This window comes from Rhinichthys klamathensis, unplaced genomic scaffold (genome assembly GCF_029890125.1).
Source record: "Rhinichthys klamathensis goyatoka isolate OS25496 unplaced genomic scaffold, OSU_Roscu_1.1 h1tg000372l_1, whole genome shotgun sequence".
Classification (NCBI taxonomy): Eukaryota; Metazoa; Chordata; class Actinopteri; order Cypriniformes; family Leuciscidae; genus Rhinichthys; species Rhinichthys klamathensis.
Genome location: NW_026606879.1, coordinates 746,498 through 772,919, shown reverse-complemented (window position 1 = coordinate 772,919; position 26,422 = coordinate 746,498). Strand labels below are relative to the sequence as shown.

The following is a 26,422-nucleotide window of genomic DNA, read 5'->3' as shown; positions in this document are numbered from 1 at the left end:
TTATGGAAAAATGACATCCGGCTACTGAAAAGTAGGCCACTCTGACTGTAGCAGATCTGTGAATATTGTTTCAATATAGAATAAACGATTTGCAAACCATGTAAATAAGACTGGAACAATATCATTATAATAAGAAAATATATCACTCAGTTCTTGAACATATTTTATTTTATACAGTTCTTTTTCAGAGACTTGATTTTTGGCAATGAGTACAGTCGGTATTCGGTGTCTCACACAAGGGTTGAGGATGATTGGCCAGATGCTGGCAGATTGTGCCTGGCAAGTGGTGGATACCACCGCAAGTGCCTGCGGTGGTATTGGACACAGATATGAAGGACTAAGAGACAGCAGGTGAAATGATTTATATCCTCTAATTTGTGATAGTGGTAGCCTAATGGTTAAGCATCTCAGCTTCAAAACAGAAAGCTTGCAGATTAAATCCCATGATGTGAGAGGAGAGGTACATTATATTAATATATTATAATTTTTATTCATAATATATTAATATTAATAATTCTTCATCACCTTTGCCCTTGAGTAAGGGCACTCATCACCAAGTTGTGATAGAGATACATTTTCTATAATAATTTGTACACTGGATAAAGAGCATTAAACATTAAACAAAAAGAACAGAGGAAGAATTTGCATATTTGGGGTGCTGCCATTGTACTGGCTCTCTCTTAGTGATTTTTTTTTTTTTTGCCAGCACAAAGCTGGAATTGTGCACCTGACTCCCACACATTAAGTCTTACTAAGCATGGACATGTTTGTATCCATTTGTAGCATTTGTGTACAGTAGGCAACTTATCAAATGCTCTTGGATGTCTAAAACTATGATTATAGAAGTTTTTTTTTGCATGGACAGAAGAATAGTTTAAGTGAAAAAGGATATGGAGACATTGTCTTGTATAAAAGCTCCCCTTTAGCAGATTTAACAACAGATCCCAACCACATTGATTGCTTGATATTATCTCCCAAAAAAGACAGATATTTCATAAAATCTTTAATCTGAAATCTTGCAGGAGCATGCTCCCGTTAAGACCAGAAGCGTCCCTTCCACCCACTCTTCTCCTTGGCACACCCCTGAGCTTCGTATCTTAAAGGGCCCCTATTATGGATTTGTGAAAATGACCTTTCATGGATTGTGCCACATAGCTCTAAGCGAATGAACACATCCTGCAAAGTTTTAAATCTGAAAGTGCACCGTATATTAAGTTATTGTCTTTCAAAAGTAAGAGTCGACTCTGAGTCAATGAAATGAATCGTTTTTCAAACGAGTCATAAGCCGTTTCGTTGTGATGTCAAGACGAAACATTAGCATATTTCCCGCCCACGTATTGCACGCGCAGACAGCAGGGAAAACTTGAACCTCAAACACTTCAGCTGATTCCTGTGGATACTGGACAGCATCATGTCGAGAAGACGGCGCTGTGCTCTATAATGTGAAGGTAAAGCCTTTCGTCCTGGGAACTCCAACGTGTCGTCGGGGAGTTCCCTGACGAATTGGGATCACGCTAGGGAGCCAATTGCCTTCGAGAGAATTAAAAACGAGCCAATGGACATTGGCATGCAAGATTTGCATTCCGCGACCCGCCTACCAGCGCGGGTATAAAAGGCGGAAGTAAACATTGCGCAATGCTTTTTTCTTCGGAGCCTCTCAGGCCCCGTCCACACTACTGCGTTTTCGTTTAAAAACGGAGACCTTTTGCTACGTTTGCACCTCCCGTCCACACTAAAACGGCAAAAACGGAGACCCAAAACGGAGAAGTTTAGAAACGCTGCCGATCCGTTTTTCGTTTTGAAACTCCGGAGGACGTTTTAGTGTAGACGGGTCAAGACGGAGGACTTTAGAAACGATGACGTAGTAGAGGCTCACGCTCGGCTCTATGATTGGGTGTCATCAGTCATGGCGTATATCTTTGCTAGCAGCTGTTGTACAAGTAAATTCTGCATTTTACAACGCTATAACTGCCTACATGCACCGGAGTCAAGCTATTATTCGAGCGATCTGTGACAATTCCCGTGTGCAGCGGCGGCGTTGACCGTACATGGAGCGTCGGTTTGGGGTTAACCCAGAGCATGGTGGGATAATTATATCAATGAAGTTGTGTTTACACCGGCACGCGCATGCCCAGTGTTGGTGAATGGTCACGTGATCCGCGTTTTCAGTCGTTTTAATGTGGACGGAGATCAATTCTAATACGCAGCTAAAACGCTGGTGTGGACGGAGATCGTATTCGTTTTAATTCTCCGTTTCTAAACTAAAACGCAGTAGTGTGGATGGGGCCTCAGTAGTGTTCTGTGTACTGCTGTTCTTGCCTGTTTGGAGAAGACGAGCTGAAAGAAGAGGAGTCTCTGACGGCTGCTGGTGTGACGGCGCTTCAGCGATCGGCTGAGTGCAGCACGAGGGCTTGCAGTTTCTCCCGAGTGTCTGCCGCGGTGATCCCTCGGTGCCTCGGCGCTTCAGAGCATTTCTTCTTCTTCTTTCTTTTTCTTTTTTTTCTCTAACTAAGAGAGCATCACGGTGTGTTCGCGTCCTTTTCAGGATGTCGTCTCACCCGTGCGTTTCTGGATGCGGTCGACTTCTCCCTCAGGGTGATGGCCACAAACACTGTCTCTCATGTCTGGGCTTAGCACACACTGAGGCAGCGTTTGTGGATGAGTCGTGTTCTCACTGTGGGAATATGACTCTGGCGATGCTACGTTCGAGACTGAGAACCCTGAAATATGGGGGAGTCCCTTCAGATAATCCTCGATCTAGTTCGTCTGCCGGTTCAGTTCGGCAGGCGGCTACTTTGGTGATTCCTGTTGGTGAACGGATGAGGATCACCTTGAGGAATGCTCCGACTGGTGAAAGAGACTGTCGGGCGCCTCACGCCTCTAGCTGCACATTGCCATCGGCGCTTCCGGTGGAGCGGCCAGAGCCCCCCGGGCGGTTCCGGTTGTCTCCTTCGGGGCGCCACCTGAGGATCAGATGTCGATCACGGCATCGGAGGAAGAGCTGTCATCTTCTGGTGATGACTCAGCGGGACTACCCCCTTCGGGCGTGGTGGCTTTGGCTGAGCCGTATCCAGAGATAGCGGCTATGCTCGAACGGGAGGGCTCGAATGTCGGGCTCGTGTGGAACCCTCCACCGGGTCCCGAACCTTCGCGGCTGGATGATTGGTGTCTCGGAGCGGGCCATGCTGTTGCCCCACAGTCCGCTCCAGTACCATTCTTCCCTGAAGTGCATGAGGAGCTGAGGAAGTCTTGGTCGGCGCCTCTGGCGTACAGGCGGAGGCAACCTCGCTCCTCCTTCCTTACCACCTTGGACAGCGGGGTAGCGCACGGGTACGAGGGGATCCCCCTGGTGGAGCGGTTTGTCGCGATGCAGCTGTGTCCGAAGACCGCTTCCACTTGGCGGGGTGCCCCTTCACTCCCCTCCCGTGCCTGTAAGTTGTCCTCTGGGCTAACCAGGGAGGCCTACATGGCATGTTGAGACGCCGCCTCCGCCCTGCATGCCATGGCGCTTTTGCAAGTACATCAAGCGAAGGCGCTCCATGACGTGCAGGCGGGTGGTCCTGACCCAGCCCTGCTGCAGGAGCTGCGTGTGGCGACGGACTTCGCCCTCCGGGCGACGAAAGTCACCGCACGTTCGCTGGGCCGGGCGATGTCCACTTTGGTGGTCCAGGAGCGCCACCTATGGCTGACCCTGGCAGATATGCGGGAAGCGGAGAAGAACAAACTTCTCAACTTCCCCGTATCCCAGGGCGGCCTCTTCGGCGACGCGGTGGAGAACTTGGCCCAGGAGTTCTCCGCCGCCCAGAAGCAGTCGGAGGCTATACGGCACGTCCTGCGGGTCCGTCTTCTGTTGCTGTAGAACCTCCTGCTTCCCGTCGCCGAGGCCGTCATCAGGCGCCAGCTCCCCCTCCAGCGCAGCCATCCAACCCTGGAGCGAGGAAGTCTGGTCGTAAGAGGACAGCCAAGCCCGCTCAGACGCCCCCGGCCCCTTCCCGTAAAAAGGAAGGGAGGGAAGCGGCCCTGAGACGGGCGACCTGAAGGAGGACCGGACAACTGCTCTTCGGGAGGATGCCCCTGCACGCCTCCTTCCCCCGGGGGAGGGCCGGGCGGAGAATTTGTTTCGTTTAAATGTTTCTGTTCCGCCGCTGGCCACCCGGTTCATTAAAAGAGCAGTTTCTCCTTCCTTCTTCATTTTCGAATGCATCTGTCCCCAGGATTGGTTTGCAGCGATCGACCTGAAGGACGCGTACTTTCACGTCTCGATTCTTCCTCGACACAGACCGTTTCTACGGTTTGCTTTCGAGGGTCGAGCGTATCAGTACAAAGTCCTACCCTTCGGGCTGGCCCTGTCGCCCCGCAGCTTCACGAAAGTCGCGGAGGCGGCCATTGTTCCCATGAGAGAACAAGGCGTTCGCATTCTCAACTATCTCGATGACTGGCTCATTCTGGCTTACTCGCGAGATGTGTTGTGCGATCACAGGGACATGGTGCTACGGCACCTCAGCCGGTTGGGGCTTCAGGTCAACTGGGACAAGAGCAAACTCTGCCAAGTGCAGAGGATCTCTTATCTCGGTATGGAGTTGGACTCGGTCGGCCAGATGGCGCGCCTCACGGAGGAGCGCGTCCAGTCAGTGCTCACCTGCCTCAGGTCCTTTCGAGGCAGGACAGCGGTTCCACTGAAACAATTTCAGAGGCTCCTGGGGCATATGGCAGCCGCAGCCGCAGGAACACCACTCGGCCTGTTACATATGAGACCGCTCCAGCACTGGCTTCACGATCGAGTCCCGAGGTGGGCGTGGCAGAGCGGCATGTTCCGGGTCAAAGTAACCCCGCACTGTCGCCAAACCTTCTCCCCGTGGTCAGATCCTGCGATTCTATGGGCCGGAGTGCCCCATGTCCAGGTTTCCAGGCATGCTGTGGTTTTCACAGATGCCTCTGCCATGGGGTGGGGAGCCACGTACAAAGGGCATGCAGTCTCGGGTCTGTGGACGGGGCCCCAGCTGCATTGGCATATCAACTGCCTAGGCTTTGTGCCGCCTCAAGGGGCTTTTCAAAGACGAGCACGTACTGGTCCGAACGGACAGCACTGCCACCGTTGCGTACATCAACCGACAAGGTGGTCTACGCTCCCGCCGCATGTCGCGACTCGCCTCCCACCTCCTCCTATGGAGTCAGAAGCATCTGAGGTCGCTTCGTGCCACTCATGTACCAGGGGAGCTCAACCGTGTGGCAGACGAGCTTTCACGGTTGCCTCCCCTGCCAGGAGAATGGCGACTCCATCACCAGGCGGTTCAGCTGATCTGGAGTGTTTTCGGAGTCGCACAGGTGGACCTGTTTGCCTCTCCGGACACGACCCATTGCCAGTGGTTTTACTCCCTGTCCGAGGGGACCCTCGGCACGGACGCCCCGGCTCACAGCTGGCCCCGGGGCCAGCGCAAGTATGCGTTTCCCCCAGTGAGCCTTCTTGCACAGACACTGTGCAAGGTCAGGGAGGACGAGGAGCAGGTCCTGTTAGTGGCGTCGTATTGGCCAACCAGGACTTGGTTCACGGAACTCATGCTCCTCGCGACAGCCCCTTCTTGGCCGATTCCTCTGAGGAAGGACCTCCTTTCTCAGAGACGGGGCACTCTATGGCACCCACGTCCAGACCTCTGGAAACTCCATGTCTGGTCCCTGGACGGGACGCGGAGGTTCTAGGTGATCTACCACAGGCTGTGATAAACACCATCGCTTCTGCTAGAGCCCCCTCTACGAGGCGCCTCTATGCCTTGTAGTGGAACCTATTCGTCGAGTGGTGTTCCTCCCGTCAGGAGGACCCCCGAACTTGCCCGATCAGAGTCGTGCTTTCCTTCCTACAAGATGGGTTGGAGCGAAGGCTGTCTCCTTCCACCCTCAAAGTGTATGTTGCCGCAATAGCCGCACATCACGATGTAGTAGAAGGTAAGTCCGTGGGGAAGCACGATCTGATCATCAGATTCCTTAAGGGTGCTAGGAGGTTAAATCCACCTCGGGTTTTGCACTCTGTACCCTCTTGGGACCTAGCTCTGGTTCTGAGAGCTCTCCAAAGTCCTCCATTTGAGCCTTTGCTGACAGTGGAGCTGAATATCCTGTCCATTAAGACAGCGCTCCTGTTGGCATTGACCTCTTTTAAGAGGGTCGGGGATCTGCAGGCTTTTTCGGTCGACGAATCGTGCCTAGAGTTCGGGCCGGGCTTTTCTCACGTGATATTGAGACCCCGGCTCGGATATGTGCCCAAGGTTCCTACCACTCCCTTCGTGGATCAGGTAGTGAACCTGCAAGCGCTGCCCCAGGAGCAGGCAGACCCAGCCCTAGCTTTTCTCTGTCCAGTCCGCGCCCTGCGGGTTTACATTGACAGAACGCAAAGCTTCAGGACCTCAGATCAGCTCTTTGTCTGTTACGGAGGCCAGCAGAAGGGGAAGGCCGTCTCCAAGCAGAGATTAGCTCACTGGTTAGTGGATGCTATCACCCAAGCGTATGAAGCTACGGGTGAGCCTTGTCCTCCCAGGTTGCGTGCTCACTCTACGAGAGGTGTTGCCGCCTCCTGGGCGTTGGCTCAAGGCGCCTCACTGACAGACATTTGTAGAGCTGCGGGCTGGGCAACACCGAACACGTTCGCTAGATTCTATAGCCTACGTTTGGAACCTGTTTCCTCCTGAGTACTCGCTACGGCCAGTGGTGCGAGGGAATAGGTTGTGTCGGCTTGCTACGCCACTCCATGCCTCAGCCAGATACGTGCGTCTTTTTGCTCCGTTGGCGCCCTACGTCGGTGAGCCTCGTGAGTTCCTCCGTCACCCCTTCGGTGCCAGGCGTGGCGGACCGCCGGCGCTAGGTCTACTACTTCTAGGGAGTGGTTGTGTAGACTGGGTGTTATGTCCAGTGGTCTCTTCGGTGACCCATTATGCCACGTGCAGTCCAGCCGTGTCTTTCCCTTGACAGACTCGTTCTGTCGTCCCTGTTGAGTACGCTCCCACTCCCCTTGGATTGGGACTGCCTCAGGGACTGCCATATGTTTCACTATCCCCCTGGGCTAGTACATATGGGTATTCCAGGCCTTCATCAGGCGTCTGGTTTCCGCAGCGTTCCCTTCCCTTTTCATGGGTTAGGGCACGCTTTCCCAGTGTTATCCAATGCCCACTGAATGGGTCTTGCGGAACAGCAGTGTGACTTCCTAGCTAGCTCCCACAATTTGTAAAACTGCTTGGGTAGCTTAGCTGGGTGCTGGAAGGGGCCAGCACCATGGTGCTTTGTTAGGGATCCCAATTCGTCAGGGAACTCCCCGACGACACGTTGGAGTTCCCAGGACGAAAGGGAACGCCTCGGTTACGTATGTAACCCTCGTTCCCTGAGTACAGGGAACGGAGACGTGTCGTCCCCTCGCCATGTTGCTGTACCTTTGCGGAGGACTGGACACTGTTCGGCTCCTCAGCGAAAAGCATTGCGCAATGTTTACTTTCGCCTTTTATACCCACTCTGGTAGGCGGGTCGCGGAATGCAAATCTTGCATGCCAATATCCATTGGCTCATTTTTAATTCTCTCGAAGGCAATTGGCTCCCTAGCGTGATCCCAATTTGTCAGGGAACTCCCCGACGACAAGTCTCCGTTCCCTGTACTCAGGGAACGAGGGTTACATACGTAACCGAGACGTTTTTTTTCACTGCCCAAGGACGAGCATGTGAAGAATCAGTGGTTAAAATTTATCTTTACCACGATATCACAGCAGTATAATCCTAAACTTTTGCTGTGTTCCCTTTATTTTACTGACGACTCCTTCTCAAATCTTGGAGTTCAATGCAGGATTCGCAAACTGCTTGCTCTTGAAAGATGGTGTTCAAAACACTTAGTTATGAGTTTTATATTGTGTAGGTCTCCTGCTAACTGGCTAACGCGCATTATTACGGTCTTACTGAAATACTTCTGCTGATCAGCTGTGGGCCACTATTACCTAAAACTGTGTCTATTAATACAGATTGTCTGTCGTTCTCACTGCTTTGAGGAAATATTCGTTTACCAACGTTTATGTTACATCAGATTATTCACTCTAGCGCGGCTAATGTACATTGCATACACTGTTATTGATACAGTTTCCACGTATTCCAAGTAAAATAATCAGTTTGTTGATGGACATGCACTTGTTAATGCTGATGGTGAGGAATTGCAGTTGCAACATCTTATAATGTACCTCAAACTGTTCGTTACTGTGTTTAGTTTACAGCTTTTTTACAGTCTATGGTCAGGACAAGCAGAGCTGAGGTTGTTATGGCAATGGGCGTTTTTGTTTTCGATGCGCTGTACACGGTAGGCCAATCACAACAGACTGAGCTGTCTGGCCAATCAGAGCAGAGTAACTCGCGGAAAGGAGGAATTTAGAGGGATGATTCATTTGGCGAGTCGTTTGAGAATCATTGAAAATGGGATGAGGTGGAAATGTATATTATGAGGAAATTAAACAGAATTTTTTTTTTTTTTTTTTTGATGCATGTAAACATGTTGTAGAAGACTCCACAACAACATTAGGAAACTTTAAAATAGCATAATAGGGGCCCTTTCATGGAATGTAGGCTATAGTTTTGTTTTGGGTTCATGTTTCATGTTAAAGTCATGTTTCCTGTCTTGTCATGTGATTCCCTTGCCCTCATGTGATCCTGCCATGTGCTTCCCTAGTATCTTGTGTCATGATATTATTGGTTAATTGTCTAATACAGGTGTGTCTTGTTTAGTGATTAATACATGCGTGTATTTAAGCCCTCATGTTTGCCATGTGTCTTGTTATAATATTGTTTGTGTAACCACTGTTTGGTAGTGATGGCAATTTCAAAACATGAAGCTTCAAAACCTTTACGGATCTTTTGATCTGAATCAATGGTTCGGAGTGTGTATCAAACTGCCAGAGTCACGTGATTTCAGTAAACGAGGCTTCATTACGTCATAACTGTTTCAAAACACTTCGAAATTTCAATTGTTCACACCTGGGGGCAATGATCTCTGAGTCACTAAGGCCTCGTCCACACGGACACAGGTATTTTTATAACCTTGACTTTTTTTTACGTGGTTCGGCCGTTCGTCCACACGGAAACGCAGTATCAGGTCACTGAAACAACATTTTTTTGAAAACCCCTGCCAGGGTGAGGATTTTAGGAAACGCCGGTTACAGTATTGTCGTGTAGACAGTAAAACCAGGGGTTTTGCCTTGCGACGTCAGATTGTGTGCTGTTATCCGCTGTGTTTGACGTCAGAGTGTGCGCCGTTATCCGCTGTGTTTGACGTCAGATTGTGCGCCGTTATCCGTCTACCAGAACCGGTAATAACTTTTTGTTAGGCTTCTGATTGGCCAACCTGGCTGTACGGTTAGGGTTATATCGCCGCCTGCTGGTTTGGCATGCTCTTGACAGCGCTTGATAGCTTGTTTTCGCGTTTTCATGTAGACAGAGATTTTTTTTAAACCGAGCATGTGTGGACGGGATTTTTTTTTTAAACGCAGGAGGAAAAAATCTGGTTATAAAAATATCTGTGTCCGTGTGGACAAGGCCTAAGAACCAATGAACTAGTAGGCTTGTTTGAGATGCGCCTTGCCTTGCCTGAAATGTATGTGAGAGTAGGCGGCTGCAGTGAGGGGAGGAGTGAAAAAAGCACAGGCAAGATGGACAGATCTCTCTTCTCGCAGTGGATCTGACACCTGTGAGATCAAAGACTGATATCGTGGGATTCGCGGGATTCACGCTTGTGCACAGTGTTGCTAATAAACTGGATGTAATTTAAGTTCTGTTGCTTTTATTTAAGCAATAAGGTTCGAGAGGCTGTGCTGTATCGTGAATAAGTCACGGCTGAAGGCCGTTGTTAGGCACGACGCGAAGCGGAGTACAGCACTAGCAGAGCCGATCCTGGCATCCCTGGGGCCCTAAGCAAAAATCTGTTAAGGGGCCCTCCTACCTGACCCATGAGCCATGTAAACCATTTGCCATTGCCACACAGTCACACCTGACACCCCAGTTCTCCCACTACAATCCTCCCTCGTTTAGTTAGTACTAATGAAAATGTAATTCCTGATATCAGAAATAGACATATTTTATATTAATATCAATAATTCACATTTTAAATAGTACAAATTTAATTATTGATATCAAAAATGCATCCTGTGAATTAATAAAAGCTAAAATGGCTTGCCATTGCATGTCACTGTGTTTTAAATGATAAAAGCAATAATTGATACTTAATGGTTATTATTTACTGATTGATGTGCATCCATATTGACCAGTATGTCCAGCCAATCAACATTTTAAATGCAATAGTCAATATCAATAGATTGCTTTCCATCTTGCTTTATTGCAGGGTTGTAACTATTCTGATTTGGAGACTTGATAATCATTGTCTTGTTTTAAAGTGAGCGCCTAATGAAGAGTGCCATAACGCCCATATTGTACTGGTAACTGGTCCCCATAGATTTTTTTTTTTTTCTGGAAAGTGCGCGTTTCATTTCGTGCACGCGCATATGAACTCATGTTAACGCGCGACGCGGTTATCTTTTCCGAGCTGCAGTTTATAAACAAAAACCGTTGCCCTTTGTATTATCAAACGTAATATCATGAAAGTGCGTATCTATAGCCTACCACGAATTTAATTTATCGTGCTATTTATACGCCAAAAATGTTTTTTGCGTGCATATGCTACGCACTGTAAATCTCTTGGGTAGGATTAGGGGTGTGGAGTGCGTGCATATTACACGCCAAAAAGTGCGTATCATATGCACGCAAAAACTATTTTTGGCGTATAAATGGCACGAGAAATTAAATTCGTGGTATAAATACGCGCTTTCATGAGATCGGGCTGGAGACAGACAGATAGAGAGAGATGCACATCAACTTAACTTTACTGTTCTGTTCTGTGCTGACATCAAACTTGGAGAGGAGAGAACACAAGTTTACCTGATCGCTGTTCCCGCAATTCACTCACATGGTGTTTTTCTCTCAGTTTCTCTTTTCGTGACCAGAAGGATAGTTCCGCTTAATTATCTCATCGATGTTGTAAACTTTGATTGACGCGCTTTGACGCGAGGGGGAGGCGGGGCCTTGAGTAATTTGCGGGGCCCTACGCAGCTTGCGTAGTGTGCGTATAGGGAGGATCGGCTCTGAGCACTAGCCTCGAGTACCTTGTTGCTTTTATAAAACGTTTACAACACAAAATATTAAAGTAAAAAAAAATATGTATTAGTGCAACTTTCAAGAAAGTAAAATCTCTAAAAGCCTTCCTTCCACTAGAAAAAATATAGTCCCTGACCTTGAACAGCAACAACGTTCCAATGTGTAATATGCATGACAGGTCAAATAAAAACAACATAGAAACCGTTCTCAAACTTTGTTTCATTTTTTTTTTACAACACAGAATGTAATATTTCCTCACACAAATATAGCTTATCTCTCAGCATATTTTGCTCACTTTCGGGTTAAGCTTTCGGCGACTGCGCAACTGGGGTATAGGTTGCCAGGTTGAGATGACAAACAGGTTGAAATTGAATATGGTGTGTGGATTGTGTGAATATAATGTATTTAATACAAGATCTGGCAACTGGTCAACATTAGACAAACATATTGGTCCGATTATTCATAAAGGAGTTTGGGCCATGCAAATTACGGGAGTTTCCCGGGAGAAATAACAAACCAGGAGGGGTCCGGGAGATAGGGCTAAAAAACAGGAGAAACCCGGGAAAAACGGGAGTGTTGACAGGTATGTGCCTAACAAGAGATACATTTTTTTTCCGTTGTTTATTTAAATTTATTTGAACATTTCCGTTTATTGTGCATGCATTAAATATTTGTCTCATTTCAATCGGCTTACAAATGAGGAAGCATACAAATGAGCAAAGATTACTGCTCTCTCTTTCCAGTAAGTTAGTTAGGGGATCATGAGTTCTGGGCAAAAAGGCATTGATGCCTTTATTTCATTGATGACTGGGGTTTGATCTAGGGCCTTTTTCACAATCAAATTTAAATTATGAGCAAAACATGGGACATGGTGAAGGTGGAGTTGCTGGGCGCTTAGGATCATGTTGGATGCATTGTCAGTCACCATGCACTGAACTTTGGAGGTTATTCCCCACTCAGCCATTAGCAAGGCTTTAGCCTCCATGAGATGCTGGGCTGTGTGGGTTTGGTAAAACCTCCTTACACCGAGTACAACAGTTGCCATTTTTGACTCTGGTGTTATGTAATGGCAAGTTACACCAAGATATCCGTTCATATTAATGGAGGACCACATGTCAGCCGTAAGGCTAACAAATTTGGCCTTTTGTAGGTCCTCCATTGTCTTCTCCTTGGTTTTGTTGTACCTTTCGCTGACCATTGTTTTAAGCACCTTCCGGGATGGGAGGACACAGCTTGGATCAAGCTTGTTCACAATTGCCCTGAAACCCTCATCCTCCACGATGATGAAGGGCTGTAGATCCTTCAGAAGAGCCTCATCCAGTTCCCTCTGTCTGCCTTTTAAAAGAGATGATAAAACATACTTTCAGACAAATACATTGAAAAATAGTAGCCTACTGTAAAAGTAGCCTACTGGTTCATTATTTGGAAACTTACCTAAACAATAGGGGTGGCACGGTTCACAAAACCCACGGTTCGGTTTGTATCACGGTTTTAGGGTCACGGTTTTAGGGTCACGGTTTTCGGTTCTCTACGGTTCTTGTGGTTATTTTATTTTTTTTATCTTTAACACTCCAGAAATGTACTTCAGCACATGATATATAGCTTAATTATCCACAATTTAGGATACAGTATTAAAAAAAAAATTATATCATGCACAAACTGAATTTGACTTGACTTTAAGCACATTATTGGGACCATCTCCGAGGAAAGCTAGGTGAGATTTTGATGACATGCTTTTCGTTTATTTGGGAAAAAAAGAGAATGTGTATCACTATCTCAACTGGAACTTATATGCATTTTTAGCACACAAAGATTGAAATTAACTTGCATTTATCAAACTGCCAACTTAAGTGTAGAGAGGAACTCTTAAAACTCTGTCTCTTAAATAAGTCAAAATACATGAAACATAATTTACTATAATTAGGCTATAGCAATAGCAAAGGCCATAATCATAAAGTGAAACATAAGTTCAACCTCAACACAAAACCAGTATCAACAATGCTTCTATGAGGATACATTTATTTCAATCCAAAATGTTCCCACACACCGGACTTATACAACGCTGGCGCATCCTCGTTAGCCTTCCCTGGCCTTCCTTATCTCTCCCACCATTTCTACACGTGACGTGACCTGCAGCACTCCATACTCCACCTTTACTGGCTTGTTCGACTTGAACCGGCGCTGCACAGAGCGATCGGTTTATGACATCAAAGTATCGCGAGAGTGATTGAAAAGCATACGGAGCCGTCGCTCTCGCGGTACTTTGATGTTATTCACCGATCGCTCTGTGCAGCGCCGGTTCAAGTCGAACAAGCCTCATAGATGTCCACACGTCTTATTTCGCGCGAAAAGGAAACACACGTCTGAGGTCACATACGGGCACGAGGCTACATTGCGCACGCGTTGAACCGTGAGACGCACACACGCTCCGAACCGAGACAAGCGAACCGAACGGTTCGGGTGTTTTTTTTCATGTACCATGCCACCCCTACTAAACAAAGTTATGTTATGAACGTTTATGCTCAGTGTGCAGAAAAAGATAAAATGGAATGTAGAACTACAACAATTAGGAAAACCAAAATGATGTCTTGGCTGTAGATTGGGTACTCATATGTAGACCTATAAAATGTATATTCACAAAATATTATATTATATTGACAACATATTATATTATATTCACAGTGAAGCTGTTTTTAACATGATTGGCAGTTGTGATTGGGACGTTAGGTTGTAGGGCTTAGGTTGACACAGGGCAATGGACTTTCTAAACAGTGTCCCAGCAGTTTGTTATTATATTTCAATTATAATTATATTTCAAACAATGCATACCTTGCTTAGATGGCCCAGCAGTGTCAGTAGCAGGCGTAGGAACAGGGGGAATGCTACTGTCCTCTGCACCCTGCAAAATGGCAGGATGAGTGCTCCTCAAATGGCGCATCATGATGTATTGTTGCAGAAGGCTAGCTGCCGATCACAATGCATCTTACTTTATTTGGGGTTTCCAAATAGAAATGCTCCCACACAGGGGCGGACTGGGACCAAAAAGTGGCCCTGGACTTTCTGGCCCACAGCAGCCCACCACATCCCAACTCATAACACATTGGCCCATTAATGTGCAGAATATTTTTGAACACCACTTATAGCATAAAAATATAACACAATACAAAAATAAATGCTATTTATTTTAAGTAACACAACATATATTAGGTCATATTTGTAAAACCAAAGGGAAACAAACAGAAGAACATTAAGACACACAACATATAAAACTATCAAGACAGCATATCAGCTAGTCAGGGGGAGCTAGAGCCATCAGAGCCTGTTGAACTGCTACTCTTCGCGCCAAATGTATCTGTTAATTTGAAGCATTTCACAGCATCTACCTCTAATGCTTTTTTAACCGTCGGCTGAAATTGGTCCCCGTCGGCTTTTTTTCGGGCCGATTCGACATGTCGGTGAAAGAGGGAACTCTGATTGGCTGTTCAGCTTAGTGAACGAGTCAGTGCACTGCACGAGAATAATAGCAAAACAGCGAGCAAAGAAGTCAAAACAGCACAGATAGAAGGCTGTTCTAATGTTACGTCATATTACCTGAGTGTTCCTTGGCGAATATTTAAATATTAACATGAGAGGAGTGGAATAAAGAAAGTGTTTAGCAGGATTGAAATGCGAAACGGTAAGCACGCACTGCTTTGTTTACGCTGTGTATCTGCAGCCGGCAGCTTCGGTTTCTCTTTTTGAATGACGAATATAAACGAATATATCTGCAGAACTAGACAGTTAACGTTATCTCATTTACACGCAGGCGCAGAACGCGCAACACAGTCGGCTTTCATCTGATTCTGCGCTAGTTCATCGGCGTTGGCTAGCTTGGTGTGTTTCCAGGACGTGAAAGAGGGCGTGTTTCAAGATACGCAATGGAGTAGACCAAACTTAACAGGGAGGGAGGGCAATACACTCACGTGCATGCACACGAAACACACTCCTTGTCGGCCGTGCCCGCGCGATCGATTCCCTCATCCATTTGCGTAGAAAAGAAATGTAATATTATGATTTCCGTCATTTTTTTTATATATATATAGATTTTTTTATATGTGTACCGGGCCGGCCCACATTGGCCGGCGGCCCACTGGGAAAAGTCCCGGGGCTCCAGATGGCCAGTCCGCCCCTGCTCCCACACCACAGATGTACGGCATCTCTTCTGTGGAGCCTAGATTTTTATGTATCTATCTATCTTAAAGTAACACTATGTAGTTTTTCAACCTTCATAATATATTTCCAAGACCCTTGTGATGGTACATCGACTTCCAATAGGTTAAATGACACGTCTGCCATAGCCTGACGTGGTCTGTATCACTTTTACTTGCACTATGTAACTTCGGGTTTCGGGTAGTAACCTGAGCACAAAAAGAACTACAAAATTCGACTGCTTTACGGCATACGTCACTTCCCCCACCACTTCCTCAAATTGTCTGTGGCCTGGGAGTCTCCCGCATATTGATAGCGTCTCCCTGATGCCTGCAAATTAGTTCAAATCTCCCGGAATCTAGAGCGCACATGCGAGACACAACATACTGTGCGCATAACATACATAGCGCGAGCACGGCAGAGAGGGAGAGAGTGAGAGACCTTGCGAGTGTGCCTCGCGAAAGCTAGTCAACCCGCCACCGACCCCCCCCGGTCAACAATCCAGTCACCAAGATATACCTCCCTGAAATGACTTCTTGCAGGTTGGGATGTCTGCCATTGTTGATTCCAAAGCCGGTGCTGGATAAACAGCGAGCGTGCGCGTGCGACCGTAGGCTGCGGTAGGCTAAATTATTTACGACAGCAGTAATGGACAATTCTGCTTCCAACCTGTAGGGCGACCGCTGAGGAAAAGTTACTTGGTGTTGCTTTAATCTATCTATGTATCTATATATGTCTCTATCTATTAATCTGTCTATTAATCTATCTGTCTATATATATTTCTATCTATGCATCTATTAATGTGTCACTATATGTATACTCTGTCTGTCTAGCCTATCAGTCAATGTGTAAATTTAAATGTAAGCCTAAATATAACAAATCGCACTATAAATGTCACTATATCACCAAAAATCCGCTATCTCAAAATCAAACTCCCCTCACAAAAACCCACGAGGTCAAGATGCGTTTTTATACAGATGTGCGATTGTGTGATCTGTTCCCAACCCTGTCAATCAAACGCTGATTCGGCGGACCATGCCACCTGTCGAAACTTGTGACACACTTCGAAGCTTCATTTAGCCGTAGTCACGTGACATGGGTGTTTTGAATCACGCTTCGGATCAGTGTTTCCCTAGTTTATAGTTCCAAGTCTTTGTTTATTTTGAATTTTTCATGTTTATATTTAAATAAATACTACACTTGGGTTCTTCAAACTTGCCATCATCAATACACTTAAAGGTTACTGGTAGACAGCTTGAGCGTCTCTACAGGAAAACCGGCCTCACTGTTAACTATTTAGCTTTTATTGAAGATCTCAAAAAATACAAATCTTCTTTGAACTCGGCTCATTCCAGTTTCGTCTCTGCCACAATTAACAAATCACGCAATAGGCCAAAAGCATTATTTAACACAATGGGCCCTATTTTAACGATCTGAAATGCAAGTGTCAAAGCGCAAAGCTCAAGTAACTTTGTGGGCGGATCCCGGCGCTGTTGCTATTTTCCCGGCGGGATAAATGCCTCTTGCGCCTGGCGCAAATCTAAAAGGGGTTGGTCTGAAGTAGCTTCATTATTCATAGGTGTGGTTTGGGCGTAACGTGAAATAAACCAATCAGAGCGTCATCTCACATTCCCTTTAAGAGCAGGCGCGCTTGTTCTAAAGCGGATTGCTATTATAACGGCGGATTTGCCAGGCGCGCGCCAGGAGCGGTTCACAGCCGAGGAGAGCAACGTTCTCGTCAGGCCCGTAAAACACAGAGAAGTGACATTGTATGGGGATGGAGAAACCCACCCAAATTAACTTCTGTTAAACAGGCGTATGATAATTTGGGTAAATGTGTAAGCTACATGTATGCTTTTATAATAATTTGTCTATCTATCGTAATAATGTATGATTTGCAAAAATGAAAACTGCTGCTTAGATGAGAGAATCAAAGTGTATGCGTGTTGTGCACACGCTACATTGATTATTGCCAAGCATGCGCCCTTAAAATAGCATAATGAACAACGCGCCACTGACTTTAGACTAGTTTTTTTTCTGGTCAGTGGCGCATTTGTTTTATAGAACAGCAAAATAGCATGAGGGAAAGTTTGCGCCGGAACACGCCTCCTCTTTGCGCTGAACCGCCCCGGGGAGCGCAAGTGTATTTCATAGTTAACCGACGTGTGTCTGTGGAGGGAAAAGTCCGCTTTGGGCGGGTGCAAAATAGGAATGATACATGCGTCAGTGTACAAAGTCATTTGCGCCGAGTGCAAGATAGGGCCCAAAAAATAAGCTTACCAAACACCCATCCCATGATGCTCTATAGCTTCAAATGAGATGTGCTATTGCTGAATTACTTGCTAGAAAAGACAGATGCCATCCACCAGCATTTCTCTAATGATTCTACGAAGCTTATTTGCCGGTCAGTCCCTGACTTTCTTTTCTCTGACTACTCCATCTTTTGTGTCTGAATTAATCTTGAAATCCAACTGTTTATCCTGTCGACTTGTCCCTGTTCCTACTTCACTACTGAAACTTTGCCATTGTGTTGTCTCTGCACCTATTTCTCACTTCATCAATGCATCTCTTGCATTTCTGGTGCTGCTTTTTTTTGGTTTTCTTCCCATCTCTCTGACAGACAATTCTACATTTCAGTACAGGATGGTAGTACAGGGGATCACCCACTGTCCCCCTGAAGGAAGGTGTCCCCCAGGGGCAGAGCATTTAGTGTTGTTGCACCTAAACTGTGGAATTCACTCCCCTGATCACTCTGTTGTGTTAATATATCTGAACTCAAATCATTACTCAAAACTCACTTATTTTCTGAATGTTATCATTCTTAAGTTTTGTTCTGTGTTTTGTTGTGCTTACCTCTATTCTGCCGTATTCTGCCCTGTCTATGTAATGCTTTTTTACTGTACTGTATTCTTGTTACTCTAACTTACTACTATTGTTTGTCATCATTGTCTGCCCCAGTGTTATCCCTTCATTGTTGCATATACATTGTAAAGCATCCCTGAGCACTTGAAAGGCACTATACATAAATGTTTCACCATCGGACTCGCGCTTGGATTGATATGGTAAAATCGACGTCATTGTTCGTTACTGTCTTTTTGAACAGTTTTTTGACCTTTGATGCATGTAAACCTGTTGTAGGAGACTCCAAAACAAACATTAGGAAACTTTAAAATAGCATAATAGGGGCACTTTAAATAATGTAAACCGATAAATCATTTATTTTAATGCTGCAATATTCCATAAAAAATGTAATGGTCAATCTAGATTTTATTGTGACTTATGTTTAGTTTTTTTACCTTTTTTTTTTTTTTACTTTATACTGCCACTTTTTCCTAGCTAGAAAATGTAACTTAAAAAATGTTACTGCGTGAATCTGAATCTGCAACCTACATCCTTAAAGGGATTGTTTATCCAAAAATTATAATTCTGTTACTTACTCATCCTCATGTTGTTTCAAACCTGCATACCATCTTTCTAGAAAAATGTGCTGGTTATGGAAGCCCGTTTCCGCCACGGTTGAGTAAAAAAATATAATTCTGTAAGTCATAATAATGAGAAAGTTTCTCATAATTATGACCTAGTTTCTCATTATATTGAGAAATTTTCTCATAATAATGACTTAACATCTCATAATAATGAGAAACTTTCTCATAATAATGACTTAACATCTCATAATAATGAGAAACTTTCTCGTAATAATTACTTAACATCTCATAATGAGAAACTTTCTCGTAATAATGACTTAACATCTCATAATGAGAAACTTTCTCGTAATAATGACTTAACATCTCGTAATAATGAGACACTTTCTCGTAATAATGACTTAATATCTCATAATAATGAGAAACTTTCTCGTAATAATGACTTATTTTCTCGCACTTCTACGCATACGCAAAGCATCGGAGCAGAAGGGAGTGCCACGCTAGCGACATCCGCTGGTCAAAGCCGTGTAAATGCATCACAGCAAACATGGCACGCTCTGCAAAACAGTTGTTTTCATTAAAGTCAGTGTGGTCTATGGAGGTGTTAGATCACCAACCTTTATCCAGGATTCTGTGATGAACATAAAACGCAAGATGTTCGCTCCTACGCAAGATGTTAAGAGGCCACCAGCGGATATCGTGCGGGATAAGCGTTCGGAGCAACTGTGTTTTGTAGATGGGGGAGGCCACATCCAAAGGTGTGAGAGTTCGAAAATGAGTCCAACAGAGATGCGGATGTCGATGTCACCGGGTGAACAAACCGGGAACCAAAAAATTATTGACTCGTTTCCAGGGGGAAGAAATGCCGGTGTAACACCGGGCCGGCTCTGGGTTTACCTGTCATGGCCGCCGACCATAACAAGCGCCAGCTGAAGCCAGTGAGTAGCGCTTCATTGAAGCATGTGTCTGGGAAAAAGGAGTATAAAGAGAGGGGCTTGAAGCACAGTAAGGTGTGAAAAAATGCTCTGGCAGTAGGAAAGCTCCACAGGAGTGCTCGAGTGGATTGTAGCAGTGGCAGTGAGCGGCGGCAAGTGCAGAAAGCAGAGGTTTAAGACCTGATCGGTGTTCTATGTTGAGTCCCCCGAGACATGCTCATTAAGTGAGTCTTTTTAAAGAAACCACGAACAGCAACACAACGAAGTAAGTGAGAAAACTTCACAGAGGAAGAAGGAGAGTGACTGGCAGAAAAGAGAGTGGAAACCCGCTGCAGGATTCACGTGATTCACCGAGGAAAAGTTAAGTGCACCCCTTTTTATGATTCGCCTTTTGGAGAAAAACACATGTGAAGATTGCCATCACCATTGTACGACTAACCTGTGTTTGTGGGCAGTGTGTGTTATCCTGTTGACAGTAACAGTAATGGCTGGGAAGATCGCTGAATCCATGTTCATCTTCTGAGTCCACTATTCTTTGGTTCATCCACCCTATGAAGAAGAGAGAAACGAGTTGATTAATCGCTGTGAAGAGAGTGAGTTTGCAGTGTCTGAAAGAGTGAACTAAACACGTGTGGAGATTTACAAGAGTGATTTATGCACGAGTGTGGTGAGATCAAACAACTGTGTTTTCTGTGAGTTTCTGACGGATGAAATTGACCCATAACTTTGAAGATTCTTTCGAATTGATCTGTCCCCTCAGCTGTGTCTAGGTCTCTGAGATTGTGTGCATGGTGCGGAGGAGAAAAGCTCAACGCACCTTTATTGCCACTGTTCACGAGCACTGTATCCCACGCCAAAGAAAGTCCAGCCTCACTAATTCTTCCAACGACGCCGTCCTATTACACACGGAACGAGGGCGAAGGCTGGTAAAGTACCCCGTTTTCTGTCTCAACCTACTACTGTCCGTCTCACTGTCAAATTGTCTGTTCCTTGCATGAAGCAAAGAAGCTACTGCGGAGAGTTGAGTGGTGGCTCTGTGAGCACGTAAACGGATCCGAGCCTGGAAGCTGTCTTTCCCACGAGCTTATGCAACGAGTCTGACGACGAGAGAAGTCACTGTCTGTCCCACGAGCTGATTCAACGAGTCTGACGACGAGAAAAGTCACTGTCTGTCCCACAAGTCTATTTGACGAGTCTGACGACGGGAAAGGTCACTGTCTGTCCCACGAGCTTATTCGACGAGTCTGACGACGAGAAAAGTCACTGTCTGTCCCACGAGCCACCAAGAGAGGGATATACTTACCTGAAGAACGGAAGAGTGCCTACCAGCACTCCCCTCCCCGTATCGCACCAAAGCCACAGCCACGAACGTCGCTGTCCCTGCTTTTATCCCTTTTTAATTTGAATAAAAACTTACCTTTTAAACTTACCTTGGTTGTCTGCCTCTGGTGTCTGCTCCTCCGGAGTGTGGTAAATAACCCTTGGCCTTCACATCGGTGACATCTAGGAGAGCTTGATGATCGTAGACTAGAAGCATACATCAGTTTAGAGACACCGCAAACAACCAGATAAGCAAACACGAGAGCATCAGACGGCCTGCCAAACACACACCCGCCATATTGAATCAGACAAGGTTAATCAATCTTTCGAGACACACACATGAGCCAGGGATTCAGAGGAAAAAATATTTTGTTTCTAGCCCTTACAGTTAAAAAGTTATTAGCAGAAACGTAAGTGCTACTTTAAACAGTTGGTGGCACTAGAGGGATTAAGTTAGAGACTCCAAATTTGTTGTGGTTAATGTGGGAAAACCAACTGATACAATAGGTGCCTGGCCTCTAAAAAATCATGTCAAGTTGTATTTGCATTAATTTCTTAATTTTAAAATTCTTACCAATATTCAGCCAACTTTGTCAAATAATGTCAAATTGGTTACACACAGCACAGTTTTGACAACTTCTAGTGACTGTCAGACAGTAGCGACACTTGATCACAAATAATTATGGAATCGAACATTCAAATAGCTCAAAATAAAAAGTAAAATGACAGTACCAAATATATTTCCTCTGAAATTAATCATTTCTGTTTTTTGGCTTTATTAGTGTCACTTTCCCTATATCAAGGATTTTTGCATATGTCCCCTCAAACTCATATTAAGCACCACCCCTTTCTGTTTCATTCCAGTGTGAGTGTTGTGAAACGGGTGATGATAGTCCAGGGTTCTCCTTTGCCGGGCCTACGGCATGTCATGAAGCGGTCGGCTAAACTTCTACTGCTGGTCCTTCTGGTATGGATGCTGCTCTTCTTTGCTTTATTTTCCTACTTCACTGACTCACAGGTGAACCTGCCCCATAGGATGACTTCCGTCTTCAACTCTGAATCTCAACACTCAACCCATGTTCAGAGAAGTTCTAGGGCCATCATGGCATCCCATAATGCCCCCTGGGGTATGTTTGCGGAGAGGAGGGGTCCTTTCCAGCACGTGTTTCAACCTCCTCGTGTTATAAAAGAGTTTCATTTCAGGAATTTTGGCAAACGTCGGACAGAGTTTAGGAAGAATGTGATGAAGCCTCCTGAAACTGAATTTTCCAACACCTGGTCGGTGGTCCGTGGTCTGTGGAAGGGACAGGTGTCCTCCAAATTGCTAGGCCAACGACTACAGCGAGCCAAGAAGAACTATGTTCTCTCTAACAAGTACAAAGTTCTCTATAAAGGCCAGCGTAAAGCAAACAAGGGTAGGCAGGAGATACTGTGTCAGATAAAAGAGCAAGCTCAGCTCATGACTCTGAATAGCTCTGAACAACCCTTCGCTCATCTAGGTTTTCAACAGCTGGTTCCTCCTCAACTGCAGCAGGCATACAGGACATGTGCCGTGGTGACTTCGGCCGGGGCAATTCTTAACTCATCACTGGGGCGTGAAATTGGTGAGTTGGGTGGGGATAATATGCATATAAACAACTACCAGTCAAAAGTTTGAAATTTAGATTTTAAAATGTTTTTGAAGTAGTATTGTATGCTTACTAAGACTGCATTTGATGAAAAAAAAAAAGTAAAAACAGCAATATTGTGAAATATTGTTACAATTAAGATAACTGCTTTCTATTCATTTTCAAATGTAATTTTTCCTGTGATGACAATGAAATTTTCAGCAGACATTACTCCAGTTGTCAGTGCAACACGATCCTTCAGAAATCAATCTCATATGCTGATTTGGTGCTCAAAAAACATTTCTTATTATCATTGTTGAAAACTTTTTTTTTTTGCTGCTTAACAGTTTTGTGAGAATCACGAGACACAATCATTTAAAAGTTTGGGGTAAGTTCTTTTTCAACAAGGATACATTACATTTATCAAAAGTGATAGTAAAGTCATTTATAATGTTACAAAAGATTTTTATTTTAAATAAATGCTAATCTCTTGACCTTTCCATTCATCAAGGAATCCTAGAAGAAAAATCATGGTTTCCACAAAATATTAACCAGCAAACAGCTGTTGCAGTAATGCATCTCTATATATTTGTTCCTCTTTTAGAATATCGTGAAATTTTTTGTGTGGATTTTTAGCTTTTGCTGATGGAGCATGGGAACAATAATCTTTGGTAATACATTTTAGTTGCGATTACAGTTATGTGTTGTCTTTGATATTCATCAATAATTAAGCATAATTTTGCGCAGCTACAAAGTGCTGCAGGGATGACATATTGTTGTCGGTCAACCCGGAAATCAGCATCACCCTGGTTCCCTTGACAAAAACCCAACAGGATTTTTCCATTGGCTTTTGGATTATTGCAGAAAATAAGATCTATTACTGGATTTAAAATAATGACAAATGTTTTTGAAACAAAATAGCTTGTTGAATTGCACTACTTGAAAAAAACATTTACCCTGCTTGCATTTTTATGGGCTGAAATTACAACATGGTTGTACATTTAAGCGTTGAATATTTAAATTCAAAACATTTCACACGCGTTTTCATTAATAAAAATTCAATAATCCATATTCACCTTTCAGATTTCACTTCCAAAATATTCATTCTGTTTAAAAATACAACCTATACCTAATATTCAACAGGAAATTTTCGGTCCATTTTATTACGCTTTACAAATTCGCTTCCACAAATTCAGTGGTTCAAATTTGATAGAAAATTCAACATTTCACATCCGGGAACGGCAGGAATATCAGTAGATTGCCCATTGACAATCTCCATAGCTGTTAGTCGATCTCACCAGCAGGGGGTGGAAGCGGCTGTTGACGAAGAAAACTATAGAGCAACGGATGAGTGAATCATTCATTCATAATTTTTTACAAAAATTGAGCAAGCGGTAAGTATTTGTGATGATTATCAGGGGCAGTATATATATGGAAAAGCTGATAAAGACACAAAAGCTGTGTTTAAATTTAAGTCACAGTTTTTTTCGCACATGTAAGCAGCTTTCTCTATTGTGAACGAGATTATAATGTTATTCCCCGATGCTGATGTATAGATAAAACGTTAAATCTGAGGTAGTAGACTTATTTTTCTCTCGGTTGTTTAGTTTTCTTAACTTTACATTGCAGTGATGTGCTGCAGTACTAGTGTTTCCCTCAATACGTCATTCTCCAGGATCCCCCTGCGGTTAGGACACTTAACGCTTAATGGACTAATACAGTAATAAAAAAGACCAAACTCGCTCCTTATTGGGGATGTAGGCTATACCAGATATAGGAACAGGCAAGTGGACTCAGAATATGAACGCGCAAAGTTTCATGCTGAACGATTCCCAGTGAAATACTGACAAAGTTGGCTTGACACTGGATATTCGCACATTTGCACATTTAGGGAACGTCTCTAAAGTTACATACAGCATTGCTACACATGTTTCTAACTTTCTAACATTTGAAGAGAATGACTTAAGCTGCGTTCACACTACAAGCGACTTTTTCGCTGCAGGTCGCCAGTGGCTGCGCTGGAGGGCGTTCCCACTACTGGTTGCCTAGTAATGTTTGTGAGTGACATTAACGGATGTTACTCTATGTTAGACAACAAATACGTTTTCTTGCCGCTACAAACAAATATTTCGGAAGGAAAAGTCTAAATATAAATGGAATCAGTACATAAAATGCATAATATTAAAGATGAATGAGAAACAGTGAGTGCTCTTTGCCATCGCGGCTATTTAACTGCAGAAAACGGGCAAATACCGGTCTTTCTGGGTTCCCGAAACCATTCAGGCACGGAGTCAGTACGGTGTGTCACTGTATGTACACGGAGATATATCATAAATAATAGGACAGTTTCTGACTGCTAAAACGACCTTCTTGTTCAACTTGCCTCGGTCAGGCTCAGTACTGAAGAGTGACGCGCTCCACTGACTTCTCTCCTATTGGTTGTCGCTCCCGAAAGTCGCTCTGCATTTGCATAAAGTTAAACAGATCTCAACTTTGTCGCGTCGTCAGACACGCCCCATCCAGTCGCCAACGATCGCGACCGCGCATGTCGCCGGAAGTCGCCCGCTCACCATTGAAAATGAATGGTATCGTGTCGCTTGGTCGCGTGTAGTGTGAACGCAGCTTAACAGTCATAAAACTAACTGTAAAGTGTTCCCTATCAAGGGAACTCCCGCTGCGTAGTTACGCTGTGGGAACACCCCTGTGTGATTGCGTCGTGAAGCACGTGCATAATCAGTCCAATGGAAGAGCGAGACATCATAGGCGGGTGACGTCATAGACCAGGAAGCTATAAAGCACCCCGGAAAACAGATCGCGTCAGCTTCTGTGCCTTCAGCAAGCGCTCTATGTTTCAGTCCTTGTCTATTTATTGTTGTCTGTCAAAGTTCACAATATATAAATATATATATATATATCATGGCGAGCAAGCAAGATTTCAAGAGTTGTGTTGTTCCCTGCCCATGTTACATCACGGGTGGAGACACACATAAGCTTTGTGTTGCTTGTTTGGGAGTGGAGCATGACCAGTCAGTTCTCGAGGGAGGTGACTGTGAGCATTACGAGAGAATGTCCGTGAGGACGCTCCGCTCCCGCTGGGCATTCTTCGAGGAGGACGGTTCGGTTCGCACTCCCTGAGGTGCTGGTCCCGCTGTTGCCGAGGCACAGCGGCGGCTCACATCTTGGGGTTTGCAGATGGATCTAACAGCGGGGTTTGAGATGGGCCCCGCCCTATCTCAGCCCTTACCTGCTGGATCCAGTGCTTCTGCTCAGGGAGTAGCACCCTCCGGGGTTTCTCCTCCTCGGGTTGCTCCTCACAGCACAGAGTGCAACAAAAACAGAGCGTCGCCGTTCCGGCTCCTCCACAAACGGGGGAACCTGGGTGGCGGTCGCAGTCCAGGCCAATTAGGGGTAGGCAAGATCGGAGGACTGTCATCCTCCGATCTTCTGAGGGTGGTCCCCTCCAGGGAGGGACGATTTCGAGAAATCGTTCCTCCTCTGCGCCCTCTGGGGAGCGATTCTCTGAGGAGAGTCGCAGCGCTGCCACATCGGTTGTTTCCAGCCGGTTCGGTTTCAGGGGACCGAGGTGTCAGCGTCCCCATACGATCCTCCGAGGAGGGTCGTAGAACGGTCAGTTCGGTTGTTCCCTGCCGGTTCGCCGCTTCAGGGCACCGAAGTGACTGTTCAACCAAATCCAGAGACCAGTCTCGAGAGACTGGTACCCTTAGTAGAATTTCTGGCAGCGTGGAAACTACTGCCAAATATTTCTCAGTGGGTCCTGCATATAATAGAAAAG

General features: G+C 45.2%; 1 protein-coding gene across 1 annotated transcript in view; it reads left to right on the top strand.

Annotated features, from left to right (window-relative positions):
• Nucleotides 1-21,892: 21,892 nt before the first annotated feature.
• The window catches only part of st6gal2b (ST6 beta-galactosamide alpha-2,6-sialyltranferase 2b), a 70,946-nt gene continuing 66,416 nt past the window's right edge, over nt 21,893-26,422 (top strand). The window contains exon 1 of the mRNA XM_056233533.1: nt 21,893-22,626. Within this exon, the coding sequence (XP_056089508.1) occupies nt 21,909-22,626 (718 nt within the window). The 5' untranslated portion in view covers nt 21,893-21,908. The remainder of the gene's footprint in view (nt 22,627-26,422) is intronic.